This window comes from Melanerpes formicivorus, unplaced genomic scaffold (genome assembly GCF_026170545.1).
Source record: "Melanerpes formicivorus ecotype bairdi unplaced genomic scaffold, bMelFor1.0.p_v2 SCAF_21, whole genome shotgun sequence".
Lineage (NCBI taxonomy): Eukaryota > Metazoa > Chordata > Aves > Piciformes > Picidae > Melanerpes > Melanerpes formicivorus.
Window position 1 is genome coordinate 1,859,116 of NW_027142373.1, and position 15,558 is coordinate 1,874,673.

The following is a 15,558-nucleotide window of genomic DNA, read 5'->3' on the forward strand; positions in this document are numbered from 1 at the left end:
CTTCCATTTGCACAGAGTAACATAAAACCCATGTGGATGCCCAGTGTGGGCTCTGAGGGCCATGCCTGACTCCAGAGCCAACTGGCTTTGCCTGCACACAGGCACTGAATGAGCTGTGGCAACCCAGGGGCCATGGCTGTGTCAGTGCTCAGCACCAGACCTGCCACTGCCTGAGGAGCTGCTGTGCTCGGTGCTGCTGGGCCAGCATCTTGGGAGCCTTGTGTCTCATCTGTCCTGACTCTGGGCTCTGCTCATGGTGCTCATCCTCCGGCACACAGGCAGCACCGGGCTGGGCTGGGCTAGGTGGGAACTGCAGTTCTTGGCAGCCTGATGTCCGTGCTTGGTATACAAATAGCAGCTGATGTGGCTTTGCTCAGACAGAAGGGCACTGCCTCCACCAGAGTTCTGTCCAGGGCAAGGTCTGCAGTAGCTGCTCACTTGTTTTTTACAGTTTGGTAAACTGCAAAGATAGCAAAAATTCACCTCTGCTTGGTTTTGTTTTCTTTTGTGCTTGGCCACAGCAACTGCAAGACCCTTTGTGCAAGAAGCCAGCTTGAGTCCTCCTTTCTCTGGAATGTTACACTGAATGCATGTGGGGGGAAAGTTAGATTTGCAAGAAGTGTAATGGAAAAATCATTGCCAGGTCACATAAAACCCATTTCAAAGTGAGTGCAGTGTTTTAGCTGCAGAGGCAAATTACTCTTTAATTAAGGCAGAATCATCCTGTAGCAAGTCAGGTCACCCCGAGCAAATGAGCATCGTTTGGAAGGAGGCAAAGCAAATGCTTCCTGAGTGACACTGGAGCTTTAGAGTGCTGAATGTTTTCATGTCCCAGTGGTTTAAGAGCAAATCCTGCAGCTGCTACTCTAAGCAGAAAGACTCCACCTTATTGCTTTATGATGCTGAGTTTTAAAATGAGGGCAGCAAAGGGATTTGGATTTGACAGCCTGTGCTGGGTGCACCGAGGCTCTCCTCTCCTCCCCTCCCCTGCCAAAACAGAGAGCAGCTGGTAGCAGAAGAGTAAATGTGCAGCCCCCATTTCCTGTGAAGGGCTCTGCTTCCCTCAGCAGCCCAGAGCTGCAGCACTTCTCGTTCTGTGCAGCAGAGATTTTGCTCTGTCACATGCTGCCCTGATGCAAGGTGACATTGTCCCAGGGCTTGTGCTTTGCTGGGACAGCTCCTGCAGTTCTGCTGAGGGATGGCTAGCCCAGAAGAGTCAAGAAGTAGCTTAGGAAGAAGGGAAGGTTTCTGGCAGGGAACAGCCACATATGTGTGGATAATGGAAATGAAGGGAAAGCAAACCCAACCCTTTACAAATCTGCGTGCAGAGTCTCTCCAGTCCCAGCAGGCTGCATCTATGGAGCTCCTACCACAAACACTCCAGAAGCCAATACACAGAAGCAAAACCACTGGGCCCCAGAAATGGAGCTCCTGGGATCCAGCACTCAGAACTTCCTGTGCAGGATCCAGGAAGAATGATGTGCTGTGGTGCAACTGAGGAAGCCAGGGAATTGGGATGCTGTCATGGAATCATAGACTAGAATTCCAGAGTGGCTTGGGTTGGAAGGGACCTTTAAAGGTCACCTACTCCAATTCCCCTGCAGTCAGCAGGGATGTCTGCAACCAGAGCAGGTTGCTTGGAGCGTTCCAGGGCATCTCCCACCTCTCTGGCCAGCCTGTGCCAGGCTATCACCACCCTCAGTGTCAAACATTTCTCCCTTCTCTCCAGCCTCAATCTCCCTCTTTTAGTTTAAACCATCACCCCTTGTCCTGTCACAGCAGGTCCGTATTCTTGTGCTGAGAACTCTTGTCAGGCTGTGTCTCAACAGAGCAGAAGGAGGCGACAGCAAGAAACATTTGCAAAGTGACTTGAGAGCAGGAGTCCTACTGCACACTAATTGAGCTAATGGAGAGAACTCCAGGGCCACACAGCAGCTGGTCCCCAGACTTCAGCAGCCCTTCATTCATTGCTTTAAGGATGGCCCTCTCAAACACCACACCCAGAAATGTCACAGCCTTCACCTCAACAGGGCCTCCTAGAAACAGTTACTGATCCCCAGGGGACTTCTTTGTGGCTCCTTGTCTGCAGTGCTCATGCATTCAGTTCATCCTGAAAGCCTTGTGCTGGGCACTGGTACCATGTGGAACCAATCCAAATAGCAGCCTGTAAAGGTCCTTCCTTTGTTTGCTGTGCCAGTGCCTACACAGATCCCTCAGACATCTGAGAGCATGAAAAAAGCTGAGACCTAAACCAAAGATCAAAATGCTGCTCAGGTACCTGAAACTCAGTCTCAAACATTGTGAGTGCTTAAAGACCTCTTCCAAAGCATCATTCAGTCCAGATGGTATCTAATGGTTGTCTGGGATTGTAAAATGCAGTGCCTGTTCCTACCAGTTATGGCTTATTGTCAGCCTTGCTGCTCAAGAAGTAAACATTTGATGCTCCCCCTGTACCTCTTTCCCTGCTGGTGCTCTACAAAGAGCCACAGCTGCATCCAGGGCCCATCCTCACTCCTCTCTGCTGCAACACTAAACTCCTGTGGTTCATACACCAAGAGAAACACTCTGACAATTTGCTTCCACTAAACCCTGAAACTTTCCCAGTTTTATCTGTGCTCTCACCAAACACACAGCAGACCTGCAGCAGGGTCTGTCAGTCCTCTCCCTGGCAAAGCAATGAGGGAGAGACCTTGCTTGGATTTCCTCTGCTCATCAGGTTCAGAAAGGTGAAGCCCCCTCTGGATGCTGTTTATGGAGCTGATTATACAGGAGGTAAAATTCTTTATTGCTGATATAAAGTCTGGCTGTTATATAACTTGGTTTGTGTAATTAAGGCTTTTTCCTAGAGGACAGATAACCCAGGCATGGTTCTAGAGTCTCATTTTGCTTTAGAAATGGCAGTGTGGGTCCAGCAGCAGCATTACATGGAAGGCTGAGAGTGCAGAGGGGCAATGGAGCCGTTCAGATACAGCCCAGCCTCACTGGCTCTGAATCGTTGCCCTTCCTGCAGTTCCAACCAGTGATTTATAGCTGCTTACACCTTCCCTTGACTCTGCAGCTTCCCCTGACTCTCCAGCTCCGGGCTTTTGTTATTTAACAAGTGTATATTACCCAGCACTTGAAGATGGCTGCCTGGCCAAATAACGCAGGAAGGGACATCAGTTACAAGTCAGCTGCTCCAAGTGGTAAAGATGAAGCTGCCAGTGAAGGTCACTCAGGATGAAGATGCATTTCTAGCACGTGGCTGTGTAGGGGCTTTGCAGCCTTTTGATGTAAAACACACCACAAAAAAAATTCTGTTCCATGCTCCTGGAAAGTAATTTTTCTTCTGGACTCCAATAGAGCAGCTCAGGAGAGGCTTCCTCAGTGAGGAACAGCAGCTGTACTTTGAACCTTGTCCTGTTGCTGCTCACAGAACATCTGGATGCCACCACGTTATTCTGGCTGCTATTTGGCAGTGCTGTCACTGTGCTGTAGACCTGGATGTTGTTGGCTCAGGCCCTGCTCTGTTTTCCACCCATTCTCAGCTTTTGGCTTCAAAGAATCCCTCCCTGTCACCTCCTCCCCCCCAGCAGTGGCTGTAACTCAGGTGCTTTGAGGTATGTAAGACATGAAAGTACACAAGGGTCAGAACAAACTAAGGAGAGGAACCTGAGAAATGAGCCCTGGCACCCAGATGTGCAGGACTGGATGCTGGGAATTCAGTGCAGCATCTCAGGACACCTGCAGATATGTAGCTTGTCCTTTTCTGCACTCCTGTAGGACAGGGGGGCTGTGCTTGCTTGTTCAGTTGCTGTGTGCCCCAGATTTGCTCTCCACTTCCACTGGAGCAGGTCAGGATCAGGCAGGAGGCTGGTGCTGAGCTGAACTGCAGGAGCTGTTGCAGGACTTCACAGAGCTGAGGGGCATGGTGAGAACAGCCAGCAGCTCTGTGTCTGTAGGGGTGTGGAAGGTTTGGGGTTTAGATGTTGTGCTCTCCCTAGGAGCCTAAGGGGTGTTCAAGTGCTCTGCACTGCCCAGGAGCCTCAGAGCACTGTGAGCTGCCCTTCCAGCTTCTGCTTCTCTCAGAAGTGAGGCCACAGAGTGAGAGCTTAGCAGGCTGTGATCTAACTGCCAGGTCTGTCCAGACAGACCACGCTCAGCCCTTGTGGACTTCTTCTGGCTCTGAGCAGCAGCAGCTGTGGCTGTTCCATTGCTGCTTCCAGGACAGCAGTGTCAGCCTTAGCACCTCAGTGACTTTTCAGTCAGCCAGACTTCTGCTTAGCATCTTGAGCAATCATCTCCCTGTTCTTTGGGAAGCATTTTGGGAGCACTTAGAAATACTTTGGACAGGTCTCACAGGTTTCCAGGTGTGCCCCCCAGCAAGCTCTGCTGTCTGGATCATCCCAGCAGTGCTCTTCCTTGGAACACACTCTTTGCTCTTTTCCCATGGGCCATGCCCATTCCAACTCCAAGGATTTTTGGAAGGGAGGCAGAGCAGGCAGCCTGGTGCCAAACCACACCTGCTGCAGAGCTGAAGTTCCCGATGAAGTCAGGAGAGGGTGGAAAGGGGTTTCCCAGGGCTCAGCCAGACCACAGCCGGGTGTGAATACCCCTCAGCCTGCGCTAATGTGCTGTTCAATCCCATTTTGTGTTCTATTAACCAGCAATAAACCTCCATTTAACTTCCAATATAAAATCGATCTGGGTTTAGGAAAACACAACAAGCAGCTGCTGATGAGTAAGTGTCTGTTGGACTTCAACTCTGCTTTTCATGGCTATGAATATTTGATAACACCTCTGTAATCTGGAGGGTGGACAGAGGTGCATTCTTGCAGCTAATGCCCATGCTCACCTCCCACTGGCTTTGAATTACTCCTGTGAATAGTCTCTTCACACTGCAGTGATGACAATACCACCACCTCTTCCTGATTTATATTCTGTTCCTATAGCAATTTAATTCATTATCCTATTGACTTTCTCCTCTGAAGCTGAACATTAATCTGAAGGTTATAGAGATTTTATTAAAGCACCCTTCCATTAGACATGTGTTCCCTCATCTGCTGCTTTCCTCAGAGGCTTATTTTTCACCATTAATAAGCACTGGAGTACAGTAAACTTATCTGCAGGCTGAGACACTTAAACCTGACCTGCATCCTTCCCAGTAAAGTCTCCAAAATGGAGCAGAGGAGGCCTGTGGCAAAGGATGGGGCTGAATTTCAAACTGCCTTCTGCCAGCTGTGGCAGGAGAGCTGCTGGGAGGGCTCACAGGGGCTGGCTTACAGCTCACTCTGCTTTGGTAGCAATGTGGCTCTGGAGGAGCAGGAGGTTCCTGTCCCCTGCCCAGTGACATCTCCAGCTTCTCCCCTGAGGAAGAGGAAGGACTATGTGCTAGCACAGTCTGATGAAGAACTATGCTAGGGTCACACATTGCCACATCAGTGAAGCTTCCTACATGGAACAGAAGAGAAAAAGACCTGGGAAAGAGATCTGGATGTTGGGAAAATGTAGGGAACTGTGTGGAGAAAATGTGCCTGAGTTCAGAAAAGCAGGGAAGGCCCTGAGTCCCAGGGGAGGTGCAGTTGGATGTTCATCTTCCAGGTGATGAAATTCTGGGGAAGAAGGCAGGAGCCTTATGAGAGCAAGGGGATAGGAGAGGTTTGTAGCAGGGGGCACAGCAGAGAGCTGGCCTGTGCTGCCTCTTTCTTCTGACTGCTGACTGGCCAGGACCTGTTTGTTCTGCCAGCATCCCTGCAGCCACAGCACACTACAGGACTGCTCCAGGAAAGGGGCTTTGGGCTTGGTTTGGAGTTGGCTTTGCTCTGCATAACCAATCCCAACATCAGGGGAGGCTGCTTAGAACCATGCAAGCAAGTCCAAGATGCACCGAAGCCAGAGCCACTGTTCCTGATGTAAATCCAGGCTGCAGTTTAATGCAGCAGGATGGATTAAATGATTCCAGCTGGCCAGATGCTTCTCCCAGGCTGTCTGACAGCCTGCTTCTAAAAATACCAGCAGCTGGATTTGCAGCCCTGATCTCTCTGATCCCTCACTCTCCCGGACCTTCCCACTCAGACCACGCCTGCAGTTAGAGACGTGGCAGTGGCAGGAGCAGGCTGGCAGCTCAGCACTGCCAGCCTCTCCCTTTCCTTCCCATTCTCCTGTATTTTATTTCATTTCTTAGAGGCAGCAAAAGCAAATCTCAGTTCCAAAGCATCTGCACAGCCTACAATGTATGTTTGTCTACCTGGGCACTGCAGCTGCTGAAATCTCTGGGTGTTGGTAAGCTCTGCCAATGGCTTTGTGAAGGGTGACTTAGTGAGCAGAGAAAAAAGAGTCCAACATTTTATGTGCTGTGGACTGGGGTCTCTTCTTTGAAGCCTGTGAAAAGTGTCTAACCCCAAGCAACTCAGCTCCTTGGCTTTTTGTCCTTGCATCCATGAGGCTGCTACAGAGCACAGCCACACAGAGACACATCCTGAATTTTTCTGCTTGGGGCAAGAAAATATTGAAATGGATTTTTATGGCCTAGCCACATGGGAGGGTTCAAGGGCCCCATTTTTGGAGGTCATGACCTTTTGTTTGAACAGGGCAGACAGTGCCTGGCCACCAGCACTCTGCTCGCTGTGCTGTGCTCTGTGCTGCTGCTGGCTGAGGAAGGTCCTTTCTCAGCAACTCTGTGGGCTCTGATGCATTAAAAACTGCTTTGCATAGAGCCACCAGGCAGCAGACAGCAATGATTGGTGTCTTAGCTGGGGACTTTGCTTGAGCCAAGATTTTCTTTAATCATTCTAATACAGCAGGATGCTTATGCAAAGAGTAGGGAATTAGACAGCCTCAAGTATGCATCAGAGGGACAAATAAATGCTCCATTTATTTATCTAAGCATTCCAAACCTGCCTGTCTTTTCTGTGTCAGCAGTGCAAAACATATTGATGATAACCTGATAGACAGTTTTAAAGCCCTAACACTCAAACTGCTTAAGCATTAGTTCAGTTGTTCTGCCTGCTAAAGTGATAATTAGGGGCTCAAAGGTAACCAGATTATTGCAGAGATCTCTCTTGACAGCCTTTAACACCAAGTTAAGCATTAAAGCCTGGCAATTACAAGCCTCTCGGTGTCATTCAGACCACAGCATATTTTGAAGCAATTTGCTATTTCTGAGTTGTTTTTCCTGCCATGGTATACCACTGCAGTGCTCTTGAGCTTGCTCTGAGTGCTGTCCACATCTTCACCAGGCAGAAAAAAGTACCTAGGAGCAACCCCCCTCCCTTAGATGTTAGGTGGGGGTTCCAGACATGCAAAGAGCATTGTCATACTTGACCTGATAGGAACTTACCTGTCCAGCTGCCCCAGGCAGCTGTCTGGAGCTCTGAAAAACATCCTCAAAGGACAGAGTTCATCTCACATCTGAAAAGGGCTCTAAGCTCCCTGGCCTGCTGCTTGCCTCTGCTCTGTTGTCAAGGGAGATGCATCTCCACAAAGTGATTTTTCCTGCCCTGAGATGTGTCTCTGGCTATCAGGAACCATCACTCCCTGCAGATGCTGATCTGCTCCTGTTCACTGCAGGAGCAATCAGATAACCAGATGGATGCTGCAGACAGTGGATCCAGCTGTGCATGGCTGGCTGCCTGGCAGAGTTTTCCACTTAGGCAGGTTCTCTGCTTCCCTTAAGGAAGCCTGAGGTCTCTGTTAGCAAACACCAAACGTTAGCAGTCCTGCCAAAGCCCTGCTCTCAGACCCAGGAGAGCCCAGTTAAGAGTTAACAGCAGGTGTGGCAGAGCAATGCTCCATGGGTTGACCTTTTGCTGTAGTCCAGGGCCAATGAATTTACAACTCCTTGTAAAACATCTGACAGGGTGTTCCAAGTGGTGTGGTATCTGCCAGCCAAAGGTTTGCTCTCTCCTTCAGCCTTCCTGCTTTGCTTTGGCTCTTGCTCTGCAGTGACTCTGGCTGGCAAAGCAGACAACTTGTTTACTGCAGCACACCTGAGTGCCAGCTCTTAAAGGAGCACCACAGCACATGGTCACTGAGCACAGCTGACTGAAGGCCACCAGAAGTCAGTTGTGTAAGACATGAATGATTCCATGAGAGAGCTGCCACTGGCTGTGTTCTACATCCCTGCAGCTTACCGACCAGAGCAAATGATTACCATTAATTACAGCACCAGCATTTGACAGCTCTGCAATTAATTCCCTGCTTTTTAATAACTGCAATGACTGACTCAGCCCAGGACCCTGGAAGAGATGGCACAGGTGGCAATTTGCTTATTCCCAGAGGTGTAGGCAACAAACACAGCAGGTTGAGCCTGGGGGAATGGCCTGAAATTGTGCCAGGGGAGGGTTTGGTTGGAGGTGAGGAGAAATTTCTTTGCTGCAAGAGTGGTCAGGGATTGGAACAGGCTGCCCAGGGAGGTGGTGGAGGTGTTCAAGAAAGGTGTGGCCATGGCACTTGGAGCCATGGTTTGGTGCCCGTGGTGGTGTTGGGTTGATGGTTGGGCTGGATGACCTCAGAGGGCTTTCCCAACCATTTCTATGACCCTGTGCTAAGGGAAGCAGTTTTGCTGAGTCGCCAGCAGCCTGCAGATCCCTTCAGGCAGCAATGGGAGGCGGGTGGCTGGTGCTGGTGCAGCCCCAGCTCAGCAGGCTGACCTTACCTCCCCGGAGAAGGCCTGGCCGTTGAGGAGGTGCTCGGAGCCCTGGCTGTCCTCGCTCCCGAAGTGTAACCGGATCTCCTCCAGGCGGTGGCTGTAGGTCATGGGCCCCCCAGAGATGTTGACCAGGTGCTCCTTGTCTAGCCGCAGCGACACGTGCCTGCCCGTGTTGTACATGGTCCCGCTGACCTGGCACGGGGGGCAAAACAGGCATTTTGTCCAGACAACCTGGGCACTCTTCCACCCCAGCAACCTCACTCTGCACAGTCAAACACTTTGCTCAGGTACAGAGGCAATGGATTGAAGCTTGAGGGGCAGACTGAGACCGGAGGTCAGGAAGAAATTCTTTGCAGTGAGGGTGGGGAGACACTGGAACAGGTTGCCCAAGGAGATTGTGGATGTCTCATCCTGGGAGGTGTTCAAGGCCTTGAGCAACCTGGGCTGGTGGGAGGTGTCCCTGCCCATGGTAGGGGGTTGAAACTGGATGAGCTTTAAAGTCCCTTCCAACCCAACCCATTCTGTGATTCTGTGAATTTACAAACCTATGGACCCTGGCCAAGGCAGAGGGCTGGCACAGGAGCAGCCTCAGTTCACTTCCACACAAGGAGGCCTTCAGAATATTTTTTGTACAAGCTCTGAATAATGGCTTCATTACAAAACTTCTGCACTGGAAATGGGGACATTTCAGCTGACATCAATTCATTTCAGTACATTTGAACAAATCCAAAATTGAACTGATTTTCTCCTGCCTTTGAATATTTATAACCAAGTCATCCCAAAGTAAAGGTGCTGCACAAAGCAGGGCTGCAATCCCTCCCAAACAGGAGCCCAGCTCTTGCTGGAGCTGCAGGGACAGGCTAGGCTGTCACTGTCCTCCTCTGCAAGTCTCTTAGTTTTGTTGACAGTATTTTATCCTCTCTGCTGCCAGATATTTGGGCTATAGCAGTGGAAAACTAATCACAGCTTGACCCTACACCCCCAGCTCCCACCACACCTCAGACAGCTGCAATGCTCCCCAGGAGTCGCCATCTTTATGTTAAAGAGACCAAAGGTTGTGCAAAGTGGTTGTGGACAAGCCTCATACAGGATCTAATGCTGTCACAATGTCCCCTGCCAGAGCAGAAGTTCCTTAGGAAGAGGTTGCTCAGCTGATGCCATCGGGAAGTGGCATGTGCCAGTCAGTGCGGCTCATCTCTCAGCATCCTGCAGGGCTACAAACGCTGCCCTGGCTGTGAGGAAGGGAAGTGCAGCAATACTATGCTTTGTTGCACTTCAGTTTAAAATTAAAGACATGGCAGTTATGTGCTGGAGCCCACACGACATCAGTACTGTAGTAATTAACGGTGCTGCAGTGTCATTTTATCTGTAATACTAATTAGTGTGTTTCCTACTCTGCTCTCCTGCGGCGCGCTGGAAAAAGTCACAGGGCACAGAGTGTGCAAAGACAGAGAGCCAGGGGGAGATCAGCCAGCCCCTGCCTGCTCTGCCTCCCAGACTGGGGACAGATGTTCTGGTGGTTGTGTTTGTTCCCATTCAAAAGAAGCAGCCATACATAGGAACAGCAATGAGCACAAAGCTTCCTCTTCGCTGCAAATAAACCACAACGACCTCCTTTACCAACGCTCCGGAGGTCTCTACTGGGTGCTCCACGCAGGGCTATTAAACACCCAGCTCAGTGAAGAGGTGCAAGGAGGTCAGTTACTGAAGTCACTTTCAGTGCACTGCATGGGAGGGACAGAAAGTTGCTAAGCAGAAGGAACAGCTGTAGTTTAAAAACAAACAGAGGGAAGGGTTGAAAGCCTTTCGCTCACCTTTGGAAACTCACCGCTCAATTTAGCAGCTATGCAAAATATTCACCATCCATTTTCTCCCTTAAATTGGTACAAATCTCAAACTAGGTTACCATTATTTTCTCTCTCAAGGCCAAAGAGACCCAAATAACCCCTAATATGAATCAAATGACTGCAGAGCAGAGAGAGAAAATTATATGAGGCAAACTGATGACCAGGAACAAGATTTGTCTTGCTCATTTTCCCCCTCATCAAAAGGCAGTGTCTGAGAGGAGACTGCTCTGGCTGCCTCAGAACAGAGCTTCCCTTCCCAGCTCCAGGTGAGCAATGCAGTGGTGGATTGAAGGGTCTGACCTGAAGGGTCTGCCTTGTGTCTGACCTGCAGGGAGGGATGGACACTTGAAGGGAGACTCTAAACCTCTCCTGCCTGAGCACACAAAGACTTGTCACCAGGAAAGGCAGCAAAGCTGCATACTCTTGCCCTTTAATCTGCCTTCTCAGGTGCAAGTGAAGCAGAAGTCTTATTCATGTGAGTGTGTGCCCAAGCAGCTGCAGATTCCAGACCAGGCTGCACCTTCAGGATGTGCCCAGGCCCATTTATTTTCTTGAGGCTGCCAACAGGTACCACCACTCCCAGCAGTGTTTGATGGGCACTCCTCTTATGGGCATCTGCTGGCTAGAAGGACAAGAGCAGTGTCTCATATTTGCCATCTACTCAGGTTGTATCTGAATGCAAGGCTAAAATAGCTCATTTTATTTCTATCCCTGAAGGCTTTCTGGCTTGCCAAGACTGCAGGGTAGGCTGTGCTTGGTTTGGGGTAGCACCACCAGGATGGGTATGAGAAACTCTTCAGTGGAGTTCAGGAGTTTGTCTGCTTTATGTACAAACTCAGTATCTTACCACCTTGAAAAAGGCACTTTTCAGGTATGACCACTCAAAGCTGCTAGGACAGAGTGTCCTGTAAGTGCAGTCATCATCTGTGTGTGAGCTCCAAGCCCCCCAAAGCATTATCCTCAGTAGAAAAGTGTGATGCAAAAAAAAAAATGGCTCCAGTCCAAAGCAGTTTGCCTTCTGTTGTTGCTGTCCTTTCACTGTGTGCAGTGCTGACAGCCTCTAGAGGACAAGAAGGTTCTGATCTTGCACCCTGAGAGTCCACAGACAAAAATGGGTTTTCCATATTTTATGGCACTAAGTCTCTTAAGTGATGGCAGCCTCTCCTTTCAGGGCATTGAACTCACTTGGTTTGTGGAAAGCAAAGATGGATGTGGCCTTGTCACAGGCTGCAGGCACAGAGGTCAGGGGAGGGCTGCTCTCTGTGTTCTGTACACTCTGCCACAGATCCACAGGGACACTGCTGGGAAAGGTGTTGACTCTGCCCGCTGCAGCCAACACTCACTGCTGCTGCAGCAAGCAGGGGATCCATTGTTGGTACTGCTCTGTGGACTGGATGAGATGTTCTGGGGTAGTGTAACAGGATAACTGCACAGATCTGTCAAGATCTGTGTAACTATTTCCTTCACGTGGCAGACTAACCCTTGGTGCCCAGCCCTTCACAGTGATGGTTCTTGTGCTGCTGCTTGCTCTGCTGCTGGGTAGCTCCTTTGTTCTGTGTTCTGTTTGACCTGAAACTTTACCTAGAGAGGAAAACACAGCAAAGAAACTTGGGGAAAAGGAGCACTCAATGTTGCCATCCTGTTTATCAGAAGGATCAATAACCACGCTTCCGTTAGGCACAAGAGATGAGGCTGCAGTGCAAACCCATCTGTTAAACATCAGTGAGAGCCTGTCTGAGGGGACAAAGTCCACCACTGCCAGAGTTAATGATCATATCACATCCTCAGCTGACCCCATTTGCCTCACACACCAAGGAAGGCTTCCAGCAGGTAATTTTACCTGAGATCAAATCCCCAAGCAGAAGATAGCACGTGGATGGGCTTCAGCCTTAATTGTGGAACGGTTCAACTTTGGTAGACTTTAATTAAATGATTAACATATTCCTGATGTAGTTATTTTCTATTTAATCTCATTACTTTAAAATCTTGCTTCACAGGGCTTTGTGCACATAGTTCCCCAGCAGCATTATTCTCTCTTTATCTTGATACAAGGCAGCCACACAGGCACAGGCTGCTAAGATATTCTGTGTTGTGCTTCCAAGGAGGATCTGAATACTCTGTGGAATCTGTGTAGGACTTGCTGGTGCTGTGATCAGAAAAATGTCCCAGTTCTGCTCTTTGAAAGGGGGAACAGAAGCCAAGTCAATAGAAATCCTGATCCCAAACACACACAAACTCTTTGGTGTATGTTTATCTTGGAATTCCACAGACCTTTATGACCACAAGGAAAAAAAAACACAACAAAACAACCCAGCCCCCAAAGCAGTCCTCAGAGATCTTTTTCTAATGATGTGCTTTAGCCCTGCACTTGTGGAAGGATTCTTCTTGTGTCCTAGTTAACTGTACAGCTTCTTCCCTTCATCTTTTCTTCCACAACTAGTCCTGAACTAAATATTTTCAGAACTTCCTTGGTGGCCTACATCTTTACATTACAGCCTGTGTTAAAATAGCCTTCAAAACCCTCAGCACAAACGACAGAAAAAGAATCCTGCTGAAGGGTGAGGCCACGCTAGAAATGCAAGCAGGGGATGCAGGAGGAAAGGAGAAGCAGCTCAGATGCATCCTTTGCCTTCCAGTCCCACTCTGCCTTCACTGACACCTTTCTCCAAGGAGTAGGGCAGGCTCTCTGCTTGCAGGAACCCCTAGGAAGCAGTGAAGCAGCCCATTTGGGATTCATGGAGGGAAGAGTGGCCTGAAGGTTAGTTCCAAGAAGGTTTATACTTGCACCAGTAGCTGCCAGTAGAGCTGCACTGAATGTAAGGGAGCAAGCAAATCAATCTTGTGTGGCTGTGTGCTGTGGTGTCCTTGGATCTTATCTGCACTGTCAGATGTTCCTTTCTTTAGGATAGAAATAGACATAGTCCAGAGAAGGCCTGGTGCTGTGCAGGGAAGCAAATCACCAAGGATTGAAGAGTCCTCTTGAGGTGTTGTGGTGTCCCAGTTCTATATCCTGCAAAAACCAAGTTTTGATCATCTGCCACCTGAGTTCCACGTTTTCCTCCTGGATCCCATACCCCAGCAGAAGAGAAAAGCTCCATGGGAATGGTAAAACTTTACCACTGATACTGAACTGTGGGCCCCAAAGGGCTTAAAAAATGCCAAGCCCCACAGCTGCTTGTGGTCTCCATGGATGAGTCAAGAGGAACTCCAGGCTGTCCTCTTGGCTTCCTCATGCTCAGATGAGACTGTCCTGTGCAGGGGTTTTGTCTGTAGCTCAGGTCACCTGAACTGGAGCTTCTAGGTGCATTCATGAACTGAACTTCTTGTCTAGGTTTAATGATTGTATCCAACAGTATGGAAAGGAATAGTGGCAGGCTGCGAGGACACCGTTCCCAGTGCTGTTTGCAGCGATCAGCAGGCTTCCTGACCCTCCCAGTCAAGATCTTCTTTAGCTGTGCCTGTGTGTGTCTCGGGGTTAGTCTCAGCCACACGTTCGCAGTCTTTCCTGCTTTAGTCGAAGGCAGCGGCAGGCGAATCCCAGCCCTGCTTCCCGCAGCCTTCCTTGCTGCCAGCAGAGGGCGCTGCCGGCCCGTCCCACGGAGCTGCCACCTCCTGCCGGGGGACAGCCAGGACGACGAAAACTCTTCCGTGTGGCACAGCTCTAAGCCGCGGCTTTGGTCCCACGAGGGCTGGATTCAGCTGTGCGGCACAACCCTGGGGGATGCTGCTGCAGTCAAGCAGGTTTCTAGTCACAACCAAGCATCTGGGGGATGCAGGCTGCTTGGAGGCCACCAGAGAAGGAAAGCACCCAGGGCACCTTTCCTGGCAAGAATCCAACAGATCCTATGCGGTGTTTGTGAAGCAGAAAGTGGAAGGGAGGGAAATAAAGATAAGGAACCAGCAGAGCTGTGACACACAGCCACGCACTGCGAGGGAGCTGTGGTGTAGTTGCAGAGCTTTGAAGAACAACAGGCAGCAGCATCAATATTTGATTAAAAACAGCCTGTGCCAAGCATGCAGAATGCAGAAGTGCAAAGATTCAAACCAGCTTTTCATCTTCTGAGCTGAAAAGTTTTGCAAAGGCAGTGATGTTAATGAGTCCAATTAACCCATTTACCTGCCTGATGCAGCGTGTGGTGTGGCAGCATATGGCACCACACACTTGTTGGAGCTTTTTAAAGCAGCCTGTTCAGGAGGAGCCTTCCCTGCTCATTCCTCCGCAGTGCTGCCTCTCTGCTTCCCTTCAGTGACCAATCTGTAGCAAACCCAGAGCCAGCCTCACCAGTGAACTGCTCAGGCTGCCTGGCTAATGAGCATAGGATGTCAGCTCCCAGGGATCACAGAAATGTGCCCAAGCAATGCCTGCCCCACTCTGCAACAAAAATAGGACTGTAAGGGCAGGGGCTCCAGGGTCGTGGTTAGTCTGAGATAATGACACCCCCCAGGAAGAGGTGAATGAGGCTGCACCTGGGGCACTGGTGGCACCCTGCAGAGTCAGTATGCCACATGCTGCCTTTTAGGCTAATGAAGTTCTTTATTGCATGACCACTACTCTATTAATGCAATGGGTTTGGCTTGTTAGGAGCTAGAAAGCCTCAAGCAGATGCAGCCAAGTTGATGGTGCCTGGTGTTACTAACTGCTGTGTGCTTTATAGGGAGATCATCCTCTCCTTGACCTGCAATATTCCAGCCACACTCAAACCACCTGCAGTGGGAGAATTTCATCCTGCAGCTTTCATTCTGTGATTCACTGGATTTTGAAAATGAAAATCAAATTATTGAAACAGACAAACAGAGGAACTGGCAAGGGACCTGCTTCCACCAGTGCTGGGTTAAGGCTTGAGGGACCAGCGAGGATTTTAAGTGGGTGATGCGATGCCGAGGGCTTCCTGCAAGGAGGGATCCATTATGTGCTGTCTGGGTGGAAAAAAAGAAATAATGAGGAGGGTTGTTTGGGGGTTTGGCTTTTTTTTTGCTGTAGAAAAGCAGAGTGAATCTCACTGTTCACTGTCCTCTGCTCTGTACTGTCTTGAAGCCTGCAGCCTGAACATCGGTAGACAAGCTGAGGTGGGGAAGAGGAAT

The 15,558-nt window shown here is 49.7% G+C and overlaps 1 protein-coding gene across 2 annotated transcripts in view; it reads right to left on the bottom strand.

The window, feature by feature from the left end:
* CA10 (carbonic anhydrase 10) overlaps window positions 1-15,558 on the bottom strand; it is a 127,855-nt gene that overhangs the window by 20,132 nt on the left and 92,165 nt on the right. For both annotated transcript variants that reach the window (XM_068151005.1, XM_068151004.1), the window contains one exon: window positions 8,636-8,821. In XM_068151005.1, the coding sequence (XP_068007106.1) occupies window positions 8,636-8,821 (186 nt within the window). The remainder of the gene's footprint in view (window positions 1-8,635; window positions 8,822-15,558) is intronic.